At 44.2% G+C, this 13,703-nt stretch overlaps 1 protein-coding gene across 1 annotated transcript in view; it reads left to right on the top strand.

Annotated features, from left to right (window-relative positions):
* LOC8042515 (metal cation symporter ZIP14) overlaps nucleotides 1–13,703 on the top strand; it is a 69,733-nt gene that overhangs the window by 20,010 nt on the left and 36,020 nt on the right. The window contains exons 2-4 of the mRNA XM_029976109.4: nucleotides 4,278–4,440; nucleotides 8,114–8,283; nucleotides 9,437–9,562. Coding sequence (XP_029831969.3) covers nucleotides 4,278–4,440; nucleotides 8,114–8,283; nucleotides 9,437–9,562 — 459 coding nt within the window. The remainder of the gene's footprint in view (nucleotides 1–4,277; nucleotides 4,441–8,113; nucleotides 8,284–9,436; nucleotides 9,563–13,703) is intronic.

The raw sequence follows: 13,703 nt of genomic DNA, 5'->3' as shown, positions 1-13,703 counted from the left end.
AAGAGAGTCAAACATTAAAAGCAAAAACTCTACCACTACAGCTGCATCTGCACTGCACTGGACCTTGGAACGTGGTTCTGTTCGTGACACAAAACTAAAGTGGCGTGGGCTAGCCCCGGTGGCGCGTGGAAAAGATCTTTCGAATTCGGTAGTGGATGTGTGTTCCGGAAAGCCATTTCTGGTTAGGTTTGCTGGGCACTCAACAAAAAGCCCCACCTACAGAGCTAACCGGGTGCCGTCAGTGAAAGTTGTTGCTAAAGTATTGTACACAACTACCATTCACGAAGGCCGTTCACGAAACAGTTAATTGAAATTACCTGAAGCAGACCCGAAACACTGATCTGTCTATACTTTTGCAGAGAGTCGTCTTTCGTTGTTGAGCCACTGCTTTTATTGGGGCCTGTTTACCGGAGCGGCAACTCTCTTCCTCTCAGTCACCGATGCATCCAGTACTTCTTGTCTGCATTCTGTAGCTCTCCTTCCGACGGAAGTTGATGTCGCAAACCATTTGCATCATCCTGTGCCTTGGCCAGATCAACCGTAGCCACACCACCTACTTCTGTCACCTTGTTATAGTGTACTTTGTTTCGTGAGGTATATTTTCTCGAGGTTCCCCCGAAAGCACTGAAGGTACACTGACAAAGAAGCCCATTTCCGCAGCGGCGTTGCGGCGAGACAAAGCATTAATCCTGAAAAGCTGCGGTAACTCTTCATAATCATGTGAACATTTTTTTTTTTTTTAATGCAAAGCATTTACGGAATTTAGAGCTGTAAAGTTAAGCTTTGTTGTTTTTTTTTTGTTTTTTTTTTATGGTTATTAAAGTTTTTTTTTTTCTTTTCTAGCCCTACAAGTGTACCTTGTGATTCCGAGAACGTGTAAATTTTGAAAGTCGGATAACTTTTTCCACTTTTTTTTTAACGTACCTTACTACAATGTGTCTTTCTTTTGTATCGCCACCTGCCGAGCCAGGTCCACAAGCCCTTGAGGCTTTCACCGGCTCGCTATTGTACTTTCAAAAATGTATTTTTTTTTTTCAAATAAAACTATGTTCTATGTTCTATCTCTATGTATTACGCTTTGCCAGCAGTTTTCTTAGATTTGTCTCCTTTTGGGATGATTGGGAAATTCAATAAAAATTTTGTCATGGCTGTTGTCTTTCCTGCTTGATCCACAGAGCCATTCAGTATTGCGGTTCGTGGTTGGTAGGTGGTGGTGTTCGTTTGGCGCATTCCAAACTTGCATCCGACCATAACTCTGCAGTCCTTTCTGCCGAAAAGATTGCGTGGCTAGAAGACGTACGCATCAGCTTCCTTTTTTTGTCTTTCTGTGAGCGTCTTTCTCCGTTGTCCTAATTTTCTTTGCGCCATCGTTGCCTGCGGTGAATCAGGAACTCGCTCTAGCCTCCATCTTTACAAGCACATCAGTGGGTTGTTTCCGTCGTCAAAAGAGGCCCAAACGATCCAGCGTGTTCCCAGGCAGGGCCTCCTTCGTGCAAGGATGCTGCGGGCACGTCTTGAAGCGCCTTGAGCATCGGCAGTTCTGTTTCCAAACACAGATAGGGAGCCGTGCCTCCACACTAATCTGAAAAAGATTAGCTCGAGTGGCTTGCAACATATCGTGTGCCCCTCGATGCCTGCCCTCGCGGTTCCTGGTTCTTTGAAGTTGGTTCTGCAGGTAGGCTGCCTCTAACCGCCTCACTCGCCAGTCTGTCGTATTCGCATCTGTTTATCAGCCTATGCAAATAGGCGAGTACAGAACGACTCGGCACACACATTTATTTTTTTACACGATACTGCGAACGAGTAACATGGCCTGAGCACGAGTGGCTACTGTGAATCTTAAGTTGTAAAATGAGCCGGAAAAATCGGTGCCTGCACATAGAAAGCTGAAACTTTCATTGAATGTGCATTGAGGTGATGCATTTTATTTGACGAAATTTCAAGGAATAGCTTTGTTCCTGTGAAAGGCGAAAGTAACAAACCTGCAATGGTCGACGGTGGAGGGGTTCACAGACGATTGTGTTAGCATTTTTTGTAACGTGTGGCACCATTTCCCAATAGACACGGCAAGTAGACGACGGAGAGCGTCTAGCCAAACTAACTATATTACTTGAATACCTGGTCTTTACTCTTCCCGGCATGCTGTTAATATTCCTAAATACAAAGTGGCTATGGAGAAAACGGACAAATGAAGCTGATGCTAAAACCAACATTCAAGTTTCTCTTTGTTTTCCAGAGGGGTGACGTCAAATGTTGTAAAACTCGCAGGCCGAGTGGGCGGTCTAAGCAAATGCAGTATGCATTCTAAGGCCGCCTGCTTGACCTGCAAGTTTCACAATGCTTGATTTCACAAGATGTTCTGCCAGAGTGAGCTTTTCCAGACACCATCGAGCTTCTTCTAATCTGTCCGGAACATATCGTACTGGCAAACATACAACTATCGTCACTTTTTCGGTGTTGCAAGTATCCCTCCAGTTTTTGAGAGCAATGTGGGCCAGCACCTACAAATTCAATATTTCCTTCAAAAAATATTCGTTTGACCTATTATTTCGATTACTGGCTCAGCTGTGTCTATCAATGTGTTGAAGCAATTTTTAGGCTAATCAACGTCCGTCAAAATTTTGCCGGTCGCCAATTAAAAGATTTGTTTTGTACAGGTGGGTTTCTGCTAAGAGATTTAAGAGCACCTGTCTGACTTCTGTCGAGCGAGCGTTGGACAGGGTGTGTACTAACCTGGGAAACCTGAAATTGTCGGGGATTTCAAAGCATAGAAGGGAAATTGTCAAAAAGTTGGCTAAATCGGGGGAAAAGGACTAGTGAAGGTGGCACAGTGATGCGTAACGAAGGACGCGGCACGTGGTGCCGTGGGTGTAAATGTTTCGACGTTATGACATTGCAATGACTTGCCTGAATTTTCCCTAGGTCGGACTTCACTCTGATTAACCTGACTACATACAGTCAGTGACAGGCTAAGAGTTCAGGGAAAACTCTTCCCACCCCTTCCCACTTTAGCAGAACAAATGCTGGAGAGGAGGTCAGCTTCTTTCCAGCGTTCGTTCCGCTAAAGTGGCAAGGAGTGAAAGGAGTTTCCCCTGAACTCTTAGTCTGTCAGAATCTATAGATGGGAACAGCTGCTGTGATTCTATCCTTTGACAAGTACAAGACAAAGGCCCATTCATCGGAGGTTGGTTCGTTGGACCTACACCGGCAACTTTTGAGCCGTGGTCACACCGCTAACACGTCATACAAAAGGAAGTCTGCAGATGCTGTCTGGAGCTCTGTGCCTTCCTTGCATCATGGTCATGTTACATTGGTCATGCAAAAGCTGTTTGCAGTCATGTTTGAGGCATGTATGAAGCAAGCATGCTTCGAACATGCTTGAGGCAAGTCAGCATATAATTCAGTCATGTCTGGAGCGAACACCGCATCTTTTGTACGGTGTACGAGCAGCGTGACTGCGTCTTTGGACTATTCGTGCATACTTGTTGTCGTTTTCTGCAGTTTTATTTCCAAACTTAAGAGTGGCAATACCACTGTCAAAGAAGGGCTTCCTTAATCTAAGCTGGACAAACCCGATCTCCAGGTTCTCCTTTTTTCGTAATGCTTACGGACTTTATAATCGAAATAATTGGAGAAACCGTGTAAGTTGGGGAACATAGAAGAAGTTACCATGTTTTCCGGCTTACAGTCTGCAGACTTTACACGTTTAAATGTCTAAATTTTACATTGTGTGGACTGTTTACAGGCGCAAACAATACACAGATATTTGTTTTCCTAGATCAGTCATTATGACGAGACATGGCAGATTTAATGAATGACAGATTGTTTATGATAATTTATGTATCATACATGCTTCTTTGCAAGCTAGTACAGCTGGCACTTGTCAAGGTGCGCTTTGTATGAGAACGTTTACATGCTGACGAGGCACGAGGTGCGAGCTATGCATTAGGGCAGACATATACGGATTTTGTGATTTGTGTTCAATCAATTCTTGTTTGTGGTTTTGGTAGTTCTGTGTGATTTGAGTGATTATCAGTTGATTTGTGTTTTTACTTTGATTGATTTGGTTGAGCACTGATTGTTTTATGTTCTCGCTCTGGCAATTCTACGGCTATTTTTAGGTCCTATTTTTCTTGAAATGTGTCTCTTTCCCTCGTGTAATGTCCTTCTTGAGTGGACCTTTAAGGTATTTCATTAAATGAATAAATTGCGCGGAAAATATGGTGTTTGGTAGACTACATCCTGATTGAAGCACTCAACACATTATTTTGCCACAGTGCCTTCCCGTGGGGGCCCTGGTGGCGGCTCTGCCTGCCGAGGGGACCCTTGCAGAGGCCCTCGCCCGCTTGTGCCCCCTGCTGCTGTTCCAGTTGCACCACCAGGACTGCTCCTTCACCCCTCCGCAGGTCAGAGGGCGGACGCGCCCCACCACTGGACAGGGTGAGTGTGACGCCCTTTTGTTGGGGAGCACTGCTATGGTGTATGCGACGTGCTTCTGACTGCTGCGTTTATTGCGTCCTCAATAGTGGTTCCTCTAGCTTCGCACGAGGGCGTCGAAAGCGTTTGACTGTCTCCTGTTTATCGATACCACCGATAGTGCATGTTTAGTACGTTCAGAACATTCTCGCAAACCTCGGGCAAAAATAGGACCATTTGCTAAAAGGGCGTTCTACGAAACAACTATATTTTACGGAAACGACTCTATGATGCGACAAAATTATTGCCATTCACTGAAAAATTGTTCAAAGGAATGGCATTATGTTAAATAACATAGGAGGCCATGTATATGCCTTTGTATACGGTATATTGAAGTTGTAATACAGTTTGTTTCGGCCTAAGTCCAGTCTCGGCCAGTGCTACAAGAAAATGGAACCGATCAAGCAGTGTCAAAATTGCAAGAGACAAGTTAAAGAATTTATAACTTCGCTGGGCATAGATGCCATTATTTAGGGGCTACTCTGCTGAATACAAAAATTATTAGAACAGTGCATCGTTCTGAAGTGACGCCATTTTCACAGTTTAAACGAGTCAACTTACGACAGGAGCCTCCACTCTTAAGTGTTCTCACAGTGGTGCAACTTTAAAATATTCTGCCCATGTATTACACAAATGCCGAGGCTTCAGATAATCAGGTCAGGATCGTTGTCCACATTTTGAATGTGTCTAAATACTAATCCCACTGTTGGAAAAAACGTTTTGGAAAGAACAAAGTGCAGGCCATGCACCAAGTGCAGAGTTGTTTGGGAAGAACTTTTGGAACATCGGAAGTTTAGCCTCATGTTGCAATACAAGAAATTTCGTCCAAATTGCGAGCAAAGAGCAGACTTTTTGTGTAAGGCTCATCAAAATATTAGGCGCTGGTGAAAATCTTCCGTTTTGCATTAAAGGCGGACAACAAGACTTAATATTCTGCAAGGTTTTCCTTCTCACGTCTTCGAGCGATAGAAGCAAAGGATGGAAAGAAGGGTCTAAGAGAGTTGGGCATGAGTCTGCGTGCACCGCTCGGATGGTGGTGTGGTTCATTGTGTGAGCACGTGAATGGAGGTAAGCCTGCAAAAAGTGTGCCCTCTCAATCGACACGTCACAATCTGTGCACCCGCCGGAGGATTAGCGAAGGAACGTTCCAGGACCAGGAAACGAGAACCGAGTTTGTTTTTTCCACTGCGCGGTACGTATTCGCGGTGTGCTTCCTTGATCACGGCAATTTTAATAAATGTGAATTTCCATTTTTTCAAAATAACTGCTGCACCCGTTGAAAGCCTGGATCAGAATGCATCGCTATGAAAATCTAAGGGCTGCAAGAAAGGAAGAGTGTTGAAGCTTCTTTTTACAAACTTTAGGGTGAAAGTTAAGCTGCAGATAAGCCACAATCTGTACAAACCATATGGTGGGGAAACTCAATCACTCACAGGCCACTGCACCTAGGAAGCAGGACTTAACTCTATGGAGGCTGTGGCCTCCATAGAGTCAACCACGCAATCACGTGATTTTATACCTGCAACTTCCGAACTAGCTCCTACGTAGGGTTGCGCAAGCGCAAAGGATGTTTTCCAACATCGTGGATTTCTCTTCGTTAAAAAAAAAAAATATTAAGAACTAAAAAAAAAAAAATCACTTCCAGTCGTATTTAGCAACATCCCACCCCCCCCCCCCCCCCCCCTCAAAAGAGAATAAATAAAAAAGAAACTCCAGGGGGAACATATAAAGAAATACCAGTGCACAACACTACGATTAAAAACCTACACTGACACCAACGGCATTGTAACTCACGGGCTCAAGGTAGCTTGTCAATCATGTTGGGGGTGCTCTTTCGTGTCGTAATCCTTTTTTTCGTTGTTTCTAGTTGGAGTCCATGGCTTAGATGCCGTCGGCTTACTGTATTATGCCGAGTCATCGCCCTCCCCCTGCTGCCTAAAATTCATAAGAAACAGGGGTGGGCCATGCCTCGGTGGGTAAGCACAAAAAGTTTAGAAAAAGCTAAATAAATGACCATTTTTCTGTACGCATCTAGCGCGGCTGCACAGGAGATACATTAAATTCAGAACTCGAATTAGTTTCATTGTTTTATGCAAGAAGTGCTCGCAAAAGAATGTTTTACTATCGCAAAGTCCGTTGCTTGCATACGCGGGATGAACACTGGCAATCGGCATACAGCTCGAATGCTTGTTCTGCGAAAGCACGTTTCTAACACTACTACGTTCTCTTCACTAAAAAGAAATGAAAAAAAGGAAAAAAGTCAAGAAGAAAATAGAAAGCATAACCAGGCTCAATGAGCGAGCCAGTGAGCGGGCGAAAGAAGCCACGAGGAGCGATGCGGGAAAGCTGGCAATTGCGTTGGCAAATAAAATAAAATAAAGACTGCGGCCGCAGTCGTGACCGCACCATTGCAAGCGACGCCGCGACTGTGGCCGGTAAAGTTGTGCTACGTTTAAGACAAAGCCAACGGGTAAATAAAGTTTTGCTGGAACACTGCACACAGATGTCTGTAGAGTGTCCCATTTTGAGCTTCGTGTTCGTGGTGCCATTCACGCCATGCAGCAATGCCGCCTCAACCCGCGTCGATAGCATGCCATGAACGGACACACGCATTTATGCACCAAGCAAGAAAGCGGTGCAAGAGCCTCCTTGCGCCACTTTCTTGCTTGGTGCATAATGGTAGACATCATGTTCCGAATGTTGTCTGCTAACATGAACGCCACAACGCTAGCGAAAATCGAAAGTGCAATTGCCGAGGCAAACGCCGAGAGCAAAAAGCAGTTGTCTGGCGAACCCTTTGGTTCCGATGAGGCTTATTGCACACTCGCGCCTGATATTATATTAAAGTTTCCCCAAGCAAAGCAAGGGGTGACCGCGTGCAGCGCGGCCTGTTTAAATGTCTAGCTTGGAGCCGAAGCTAGCATTGCCGTGTTGGTAGCAGACAGCACTTCAAAGATGGCGTGGCGGTAGCTGGCTTCAGACACTGTGTTCGTGTGTACATCTATTGGCATTTGGTGACCATGGCTGACAGACTTTATTGTGCGGGGAAAAATGGTGTTGTGGCAAGATCAGGCGCATACTCGTGCTCCTTCGATGGGCTTTTTAGTGGGTGGAAAGGGGGAACAAAAAAAGTTCAAAGTAAGTACTTAACACAGATGGCTGATTTTCTCCGGCACCTAATATTTTGATGAGCTTTACACGAAAAGCATTTTGTTTTGGCCATTCGACGGTTGGATTTTCCCCCCGGAAAATGAGGGGAAACTATCAGACTGGTGAACTTTTCCTTTTTATTCAAAAAATTGCCCCGGTGGATTATGCACTGGGTAAAATAGGCCATGTGCATAGGAGTGATAGCAAACGTTTTAGTATACCGACGTCTGCACTCCGACTGCTCAAACCTTCTCAGTTCTCTATCTCAGTTTGACAAAAGTAGGCCCCGCTACCGGGTTCCATAGTTAATAATAATAATAATAATACTTTATTTAAATGACAAATTACATAGACAGTAGTGCTGTCCTACAAAAGCAGCGTCCTGCTCGTGTGTATGGCCATACAACCTGCAAACATACATGCACTAGAAAGCAGGCGCACTTGAAGTGCTAATGTGCAGCTTAGAATGCCTCCACCCCCGGTGCAGTGTGGGGCTTTGGCGTCCTGTCCGTGTTTGTGGTGAGCTGCTGCTCCCTGGCCGGGCTGGTGCTGGTGCCCTTCCTCAGCCACGGCCTGTACCACGTCCTGCTCATGGTCTTCGAGGGCCTCGCCGTCGGTTCCCTGCTCGGCAGCGCCGTCTTCCACCTCATCCCGCAGGTGGGACCCCCCTTTTGTTGGGCCTAGGGTCACTGTCGGTCAGGAAATGCAGCCATTGCACCCGTGCTGGCTAAAGACCCGTCAACATACTCGCATTCGCTTACGACCGAGTCCTTGAGACCTCTTATAACAAAAGACCGTGCCAGCGCCACCTAGGATGTGACCCTGGAACTCCATTTCACTTGAGCGAAGGTTTTGCTGTACTTGTGAGATTAAATGTATTTACCGCCCACGAGAAATGGTTGTATATAACATTGTCAAAAGTTTTTCGAGCCAAGAAAGAAAGGACGATGTGCGAAAAAAATGGGAAACGCGCGGGGATGCCGATTGTTCCATGGCTAGCCGATAGGCAGCACCAGCGTGTCGTCCCGTCATAAGAGATTTTAAGAGGTTTTAAGGCAGATGGTCGCAAGCAGTTTATATAAGAACTAAACCCACAAGGACAACAATGACGCAAATTATTTGTTTGCGTTTTCGAGGCAGCGCTCGACTAACGTAGCTCGGCGCTGCGTTGGCGTTCAGTTGGGGTTTGTGTTTGGTCGATAATGCACCGATTGAATCCTGCCGAATGCCGACTCTGGTCTCGTGACCAATTTATGCCCCACGTTCGACTGAGGGAGATGAGGTGAAGAAACCGGTCCCAAGGCCTTGTGATGGATTAACACCGAGCTGTGTGGAAAACAAGCTGGGCAGAGCGCCCCCTGTATTTCGGTAGTCTCGGACAGCTTGAGAAAGCCAAGACGCGAGTCGTTAACATTCAAGTTTGTTGCTTTGGCATTCTTGCACACTAATTTTGCCATCTCATTGGCCGAGGAGCGATGATAAGATGTTTAGTCTGTCCTGCATAACTTAATCTGCTGGTTGCTATAAAAATCTAATCTTTTAGTTCTGGTACTGTTTTCCACCAACGTCTGCCACTGGCACGGCAGTCATTCATGCTCTGGTGTCGCGCGTTAGCACCGCCGACGCGGTGCTTAGAGTTACACGGTCACTGTTTGCAACAGTTGTGGCGAATTGTGACATCATTTGTTGCCACGTCGGTGACGCTTTCGACGTTTGGGACGGGATAGGGTGCTAAACAAATGGATCAGAGACACGTCTCGAGCACCAAAGCTTGGGGCAGCACTCTGATGCAGCTCCTTCCCGTGCGCAGGCCTTCAACCTGCTGGGGCACGACCGGGAGCACGACTACCTGTGGAAGTCCCTTATCGTGTTCCTGGGCATCTACCTGTTCTACCTGAGCGACAAGCTCATGCGCTTTATCGCCGACTACCGACAGGTGAGCGCTCGACTGGCTGGAAGGGACCTCTGGTCTGGTCTGTGGAGCACTGGTGCCCGGCAAGGCGTCTGTCGTCGCATTTTTCTCACTGAAAGTTTCCGAGGATTGCCTATACCTTTTTAATTGGATACTGGTAAGTTCTGAAACCTCGGCGTCCGGTTTGGACTGCTCGAGCTACCTTTGGGTGGAGATTGAGTGTTAGACGATGCATAGGTTATTTCTGCAGTGAGAAAAATACTGTAAACTGTTTATGAGGACACTCTGTACTATACTCAGTCTCAGCACACCTTGATAAACAGCGAAGACTACGGTCCCAGCGAGCCAATCGGCACATCGAAGGAAGGCACCTGACCATACTCTATCTCGCTAGTTGTGTGCAGTGCTGTCAAAGCCACGGGCGGAAGGGAGAGAGGAAAGCTGCTTTGGTGCAAAATTTGAGTGGCTGGTTCATCTTCCGGGGGGGGAAGGGCGACGTCTGGGACACAAAAAAGAGGGTCCGGGTTAGAGAAGAGTTGCTCCTTCCCTTTTTTTGCACCTGCTTGGGTTACGCTCTTGCCCCTGTACGTTCGGTAAGGGCTGTCACATACTTCGCTTCCGTCGCTCTCATTTCTCATTGGCTCGAAGAAACCGTAGTGTTTGCTGTTTGCCAAATTACGATGAAACAAAAGAAAGAAAAAACAAGAGAAAGAGTGTGTGGCTGTAGCTACGTAGGACAGATGGGACGGTGTGTGAATGACAAGCTCTGTAATTGCAGCTACTCTTTGAGAGCCATTGTCGGAGGGTATCTAAGTATCTGCTGTAGGGATCGCTAGGCGCCGAGCATGCTTCAGGTAGACAACTGTCTTGGTAAGGCACAAGGTCAAATTGACCCAGGGGGTACTTGAAGCATACTGCATCTATGTCAGGAAGACATGCATACATAAGGTACATACATTTTATTTTCAGTTTTAACATCTTGCAATCTGTGCCGACATAAGTCGATAAGGCTTGTGCATTGGGCGCGGCAGCTACATTTTCAGGAAAACACACACTTTTGTTAAAATAAAGTTTGTGCCTCTGGCGTGCCCAAAAGTTTCATTGTAATACAGTCGAACCCAGATATATCGAATTCAAAGGGAATCGTAAAATAGTTAGACATATCGATAATTTGATATACAAAAATATGTTAACTTAAGCTCCAATCGAAATTTCTGTGTGTCTCTGCTAATACTGAAGGCCGCGACAAACCGGACCTTACCAGATAGAGCCTCTAAGAGCCGCTAAATACGGTAGAGCTTAGTTGGTGAAGATCACAAACACCTTTGCGTTTACCCGACGGTGTTTGCAATCGTTTACGCCTAGCCACGACCTGCACACAGCGCCGGCAACAAAACTTGAAAACAGTTTTAAAAAATGAAAGGGAAAAGGCAAGCCACATAAAAAAAAGTTTCCATCCATAGAATAAAGTTAAGCAAGCAACAAACAAAAAAACCCCTAAATTCAAACAACAAAAAAAGCAACAAAGAAAAGGGCAAAGCAGAAACAGCGAAAGAAAAGGTAAACAAAGATGAGCGTTCAAAGTATGATTGCTCAACCGTTGTTGTCGACGCGCTCAACTTGACAAAGACTTCTTTTTTTTATTCGCTTATTTTGTTTTGTGGCAAAGGAGTCGCGCAGCGTCAGCGGTGTTCAGTGAAAGAGTGCACGCTACCGTTCCAACAGTGGGCGCTTCCTGGCCTCCTTACGCGACGCGTGCGGTGCCCTCCCTCTTTGCTTTTGCCATCCTCCACTTTTTACAGCGGAGCTGTCTAAGGGCAACTCCGCTCAATTCCAAAAATTTTGGGCTTACATGCGATTCCATTTCCCAAAGCACTATTAAATAGCCCTACGTCACCTCACCTCAGGGGGGTCACGTGACCTCACGGTTACACCGACGGCGACGCCGCTCAAGCCGGAAACGGGCCCCTAAGAGCTGCGCTCTAAAACGAAATTTATAATAATAGACTTGGTCAGAGGGGTGGTCCACTTCATTGATTCTGATTTTCTTTATAATTAGTTGCCTTTTTGGTTCAACTATCCTTTTTTTTTTTTTTCTGTGCGGATTTTTGCATTGAGTTATATCTTCAGGCAGCTCGTTAAAAAGTTTAGGTACATAGTATTTTCTTGTTTCCTCTCCATATTTGTCTTTTATAAATGGTTCCACAAAGATTCTGCTTGTACGTAACATTCTTTCCTTAACTGTTTCTATTTTATGTTTAGTGTTTAAAAAATGTTTTGTGTCCTTATGTCATACTTCAGTTGATCACGTAAGCACACACCTAAATCTTTCTGCATGTACCTTAAAATAATTTTCTTCGCTATTATGTCCTACCTTTCTAAATGTCTTCTTTTGAATAGATCTGTTTGTGTCGTGACACAGAGAGCACATTCATTATCTCGCTTTCTTACAGCTTCTTTATGCCACGTGTATCAATATTCAAGTGACTTTCCTTTTTCCCGGGCTTCGAAAAAAACATTTTTGTTTGTTTCAGTCAAGTTCAACATTTTGAAATCTAATCCAAAAAAATTTTGGTGTGTAGTAAATCCAAAATGCAAAAATACAGGCCCTTCTGTTATGTCAGAAGAGGGTAGCATCTTAAACTTGATTGAAACAGCAACGGCTCTTAATTAAATCTTTGGTACTGTCTTCATGGATGAGATACCTTTGACTGATAATATGTTAACATCTAAAACGTCTACTGAAATGAATACTTTTATCATTACCAGTGAGGGAATAGCCAATGCAATAGATCGTTTGCCAACAAATTCAAGCCTCAGTTTGGACGGTATAAGCGCAAAGCTGCTTAAACTAGCAAAAAATATGTCAAGTGAAATTTTAGCGGCACTTTTTCGTAAGTCACTCTCTACCGGGATCCTATCCGATGATTGGAAACTGGCCCATGTCATCCCTATCTTAAAATCTGGCAATCGCAACTCTCTCTCAAACTGCAAAACCATTTCTCTCACTTGCGTTTTATGTAAATTTCTGGAACACATAATTTATTCTCAAATTATAAATTATCTCGTAACTAACCATTTTCTTTTTCCAGACCAGCGTATTTTTCAACAACAATGTTCTTGTGAACTTTAACTTTTTGAGCTAATTACTGACATTCATTAAAGTATTCACTCCTCCCTTGGGAGAGATGCTATAGTTATAGACCTTTCTAAAGCTTTCGATTGTGTTTTGCATAGAAGATTAATAAAGAAGCTTACCGATGTTAGTATAGAGACAGGTGTCATTAAATAGAGTATAAATTTTTGTTAAACAGTTTCAGTGTGTTTTTAGATAATATTATTTCCCAACCAATGTGCGTAAAATTAGGTGTTCCACAAGAATCTGTACTTGGACCGCTTATTTTTCTAATCTATATTAATGATATTCATGCAAACATTCAGTCAACTATTCGGCTTTCTGCGGACGATTGTATACTTTACTGGACCATAGTTTTTCCCTCTTATAGCACTGTATTACAGGCAAACCTTGACAAAATTTCAACATGGTGTATTGATTGGCAGATGAAGATCAATATAGACAAAACCAAACAGATGACCTTTACTACAAAAGAAAAGAACACTGAGCATATTTATAAAATTAGCGATGCAGAGATAGAAAAAGTACAAACGTTTAAGTGTTTAGGTATTCATCTTACATTAGGTTTATCTTGGATATGTCACTCTTCTTTTGCCTTTCCGTCGAATACACATTGCTACAGCTGACCGTATATCTCCTCGCATAGACCACTCCAACAAAGTAAACCTGATGTTTGCTCGCACAAGTCTATATAAATATTCTCCATTGTCCTCGCTACCACAGAGTGGAATGCCTTGCCGTATAATCTTGCCGTTGCAGAGGATTATCAGACTTTTTTTTAAATATCCTGACTTCCTTTCTCTCACAAAATGCATAGTCGCTGTTGCATTTGTTAGTTATGTCACAATCATGCAGCATGTCATGTGTGTGATTTGTATTGTATTTTGTTGTACTGTCAATATGTAATCTTTGTATGAATTCTCTGCTATGTAATGTCCAAAAGGGTCTGTACTGTAAATAAATAAATAAATAAATAAAGTTTTCTTGCAAGTAGATGTTATCAGTTCCGTTTTCCGAGCGCTACTTGTT

This window comes from Ixodes scapularis, unplaced genomic scaffold (genome assembly GCF_016920785.2).
Source record: "Ixodes scapularis isolate PalLabHiFi unplaced genomic scaffold, ASM1692078v2 PGA_scaffold12__126_contigs__length_90152505, whole genome shotgun sequence".
Classification (NCBI taxonomy): Eukaryota; Metazoa; Arthropoda; class Arachnida; order Ixodida; family Ixodidae; genus Ixodes; species Ixodes scapularis.
This window is presented reverse-complemented; position numbering and strand designations above follow the sequence as displayed.